This window comes from Neocloeon triangulifer, unplaced genomic scaffold, assembly GCF_031216515.1.
Source record: "Neocloeon triangulifer isolate White Clay Creek 2 clone unplaced genomic scaffold, ASM3121651v1 ptg000022l, whole genome shotgun sequence".
In the NCBI taxonomy this organism is placed as follows: domain Eukaryota; kingdom Metazoa; phylum Arthropoda; class Insecta; order Ephemeroptera; family Baetidae; genus Neocloeon; species Neocloeon triangulifer.
Window position 1 is genome coordinate 1,475,842 of NW_026775562.1, and position 3,578 is coordinate 1,479,419.

Genomic DNA, 3,578 nt, shown 5'->3' on the forward strand with positions numbered 1-3,578 from the left:
TGTTATCAAAAATGAAAAATAGGACAGATTATAAGCTTGATAAAAGTTTTCTTCTAGAAAAAAGATAATTTGGGAAGTAAAATTTTAAATTTATATTTATTTATTATATGCCTCATCCAATATTTTCAAGAGGGATGATTTAGATTTTCTAATGACAAAGAAAAACCAACAATGCCCAACCGCAATGGTCGAGATGAAGCTGAAAAAGGAAGTGCTCGATTGTTAATTGCCCATAGAAAAGTCCTAAGTATGGCCAGGGCTATAATTAGGGAGGGCAGTTGGTCGCTCGAATAATAAACGCGGCGTCTCTGCGATGTATACGCGCGCAGGTGGTCTTTGCTATGCGTGGCAGCCAAATTTGAATTATGAATCGGCGTTCATTATTATTATTAGTGATTGCTGAATGGGGAACAATACCCGCGATGGGCCGGCGTGCGTGCTCCGCGGCCCACGGTTTTGACCTGAGACGGCGGAGAAATGCATAAATGAAAATTTAAAAACACAAAAAGATCAAGCGCAAGAAGGGTAAAGGGTTGACACGGCTGTGAAGAATACATTATTGTTCGAGGTGTGGGTTGCTCGCTGGTGGATCTCCAGCGTACGAGCCCAACCGACTAACTCTTTCTTTCCTCTTTTCACGTTGGTGTCATTATTATATTGTGTGGCGTGCGTTGGAGATTCGGCTGCGGGGCAGTGCAAAAAAAAAAAATAATAAAATTACTTCTCCATTCGGTGAAAAATTTAATTGGTTATTTAAAATTAACAGTCAAAAATTATAAATTATTGTGTTTTATATTTACTTATTTTAAATTTGAATTATATTATGCATGAATGACATATTATTTAGATTGAAAATTCCCGGTGATATTTAAATAAATATTAATTGGAAAAATTTACCCAGCCAAAATGATGGAATCAAATTAAAAAAAAAAAATCATTCCCACACTTCTGCGGACTTTCCATGCGTCAGAGATGGCAAGCGAGGGAAATCCATCCTGTCTACTTTTTGGTTGATTTATGTTGTTTTGAAACAAATTTTGCGGTGGAACTTTGCATCAAAAATTAATTTTTTCGACAAAAGCTCGACTACGTGACTCTCTTTGGACACGAACTTTGAAACCGGAAACATTAAAGTGACGTTTTCCCTTTTTCCACGTACATGCTGTCAGTTTTCAAGGACGTTGAAGCCAGTATAAAAAGTTGGGCCAAACCAACAAGCAGTGCAATACTATCATGAAAGGCTTCCTGTACACATGTGTCTTGTTTGGGGCTCTGCTCTTGCAGGTGAGAGCGATAAATTATTGGGCCAACGAGGCAAAATTTATTTCATCATTCAAAACTTCAGACTTCAGCACAAGATGCTAAAAATCCTATCTACCGCTCGCGAACTCGGCCCGAGGTCAAATCAACCAACAAACAGTTGGCCGACTATGAGAAGAATCCCGCAAATAAGCCGAAGATCGATTTTGTTCCAAAAACCGACGGTGAACCACAACCAGGTAACTTCACTGATTTATATAGACAAAATATGCCAAAAAATCTTCCTCAAAAAAACAGACACTGCTGGAGTTGCTGGTGGAAAGGTTTCGACCCAAATCATCGGCGGCACCAGAGCCACTCAAACGCAGATCCCGTGGCAGGTTTTGCTGAGCATTGACAACACCTGGGTTTGTGGAGGATCGATTATTTCCAGCTTGTGGGTGGTGACTGCAGCGCATTGTCTTTTTAAGTAAGTAAAATCTGTGATGTATTCCAACAAGACTTAATTTTAAAAATTTAAATCAATTTGCTAGCTCAACATCCACCGTCATCTACGCCGGAGGAATCGACTACTACAATAAAGCTGAATCAAATGAAGTGGCGGTGACCTCAACGGTGTACACTGTCCACGAGCAATACGACGATAACAATTTGTTCAACGATATCGCCGTAATCAAAAGCCCAAGCGCACTCCCAATGAGTATTCTTTGAAAATTATAAGCAGGCTTACTTAGATTTAAAATTACTGAAAAATTTCTCGCAGATTCTTACATTAACGCCATCAGACTTCCGAAGCAGTCGCAAGCCAGCACAACCTTTGCTGGTCTGACTATGCAAGCGAGTGGCTACGGGCAAAATAAAAACAGTGCGATAAAGAATTTATTTTTTCAAAGGAAGCACTGAAAGTAAAGAATAATTATTTCAGCTGGTCCCGTCAGCAGCTACTTGTACTACGTGGCTCTGAAAACCATCACTAATACGCTCTGTGCGAGAACCTATGGCACCAAATATATCATTTCCTCCATCATATGCACTGCTGCTTCCTCGACTAAAACGATTTGCAGTGTAAGTTTTGATATTCAAAGTTTAATTCATTTGAGGTAATAAAACAATAAATTAGGGAGACAGTGGCGGTCCCTTGGCTTACAAGGAAAGTGACGGAAAGTGGACTCTGATTGGAATTGTCTCGTTTGGACATATTAGATCGTGCACTAATTACCCGGCTGGATACTCCAGAGTCACCAGTTTCCTTGGCTGGATCGGACAAAAAACCAGCATTGCTATCACTCCGTAATTGAGTGGAATGTTCCAAAAGAAATAAAAATTCGGCCCATTAGAATTATTAACTAAACTATGTCTTATTATTTAAAAAATTAAATAGAAAAAGGTGCGAAATGTCTAAAAGCACGAATTTTCGCTATATATCGCAGTTACAGGTAGTGATTGTTGCAGAAAAGAGGAAATTCCAGCAAGACCATGAGCAGGGTTCAAACTGCGCACATCACGTAAAACACCCGGACCGTAGTAATAAAGCAACGAAATTTCTATCTTCCGATATTGCAAATTGAAATCATTTATGAAAAATCATTTGAGTTTAATAAATAAAGTCTTGGAATTGAAGTTTTAAAATTTCTGGGGCCTATTTTGCTTGAAAAGCAGGCATTAAATCCAGAAAAGTATAAAAACATTTTAAGGGTCACGTTGAAACATTTTCACATTTTTCCTTTTCACGTTGAAGATAAAACTAATTGCACTTAATCAAAAAAACGAGGTCAAAAAAACACGCAATTATAAAATATTAAAATGCTTCCTGCTCACATGTTTCCTTTTTAGGGTCACTACTCCTTTATTCTTAACTAAAGACGAGATAAGGTTTCCACCAACGAGGCAAAGTTCATTCCAAGGTTCAAAATTAAAGTATGAAAAATATAAATAATTAAAATTATATTCACTCAATTAGTCATACTCGGGGCAAATATACCAGTTCAAAGTTGGCAAACTAGGAAAACAAAACTCAAGAAATAAGCTTAACAAAAATACTGATCTTTTTAGTTTTAATATCCAGAGTCATCAGTTTCCTAATTAAAGCTGGATCACCCATTGCCAATTAGATTGAATAATTTTCCAAAGGAAATTCAAATGAAGCAAATTGGTAAATAAAATTCTATTTTTCACTAAATAAAGCAACAGTTAACAATCTTACATAAATTGTACAAAAAAACGCTTATGCGATGGAATAAACGATTAGTTTAATATTCTGCATGAGAATTGCTTTCCCACCATTTTCACAGGAACTAGTCAAATATGAGTGTGGATGT

The 3,578-nt window shown here is 37.3% G+C and overlaps 1 protein-coding gene across 1 annotated transcript; it reads left to right on the forward strand.

Moving 5' to 3' along the window:
* The first annotated feature begins 1,204 nt into the window (after positions 1 to 1,204).
* Positions 1,205 to 2,584, forward strand: LOC132204785 (trypsin alpha-4-like). Its single transcript, XM_059633550.1, has 7 exons — positions 1,205 to 1,284; positions 1,346 to 1,499; positions 1,558 to 1,729; positions 1,794 to 1,960; positions 2,024 to 2,125; positions 2,186 to 2,325; positions 2,381 to 2,584. The coding sequence occupies exons 1-7, from the start codon at positions 1,234 to 1,236 to the stop codon at positions 2,552 to 2,554; spliced, it is 960 nt and encodes a 319-aa protein (XP_059489533.1). The 5' UTR covers positions 1,205 to 1,233; the 3' UTR covers positions 2,555 to 2,584.
* Positions 2,585 to 3,578: the final 994 nt, after the last annotated feature.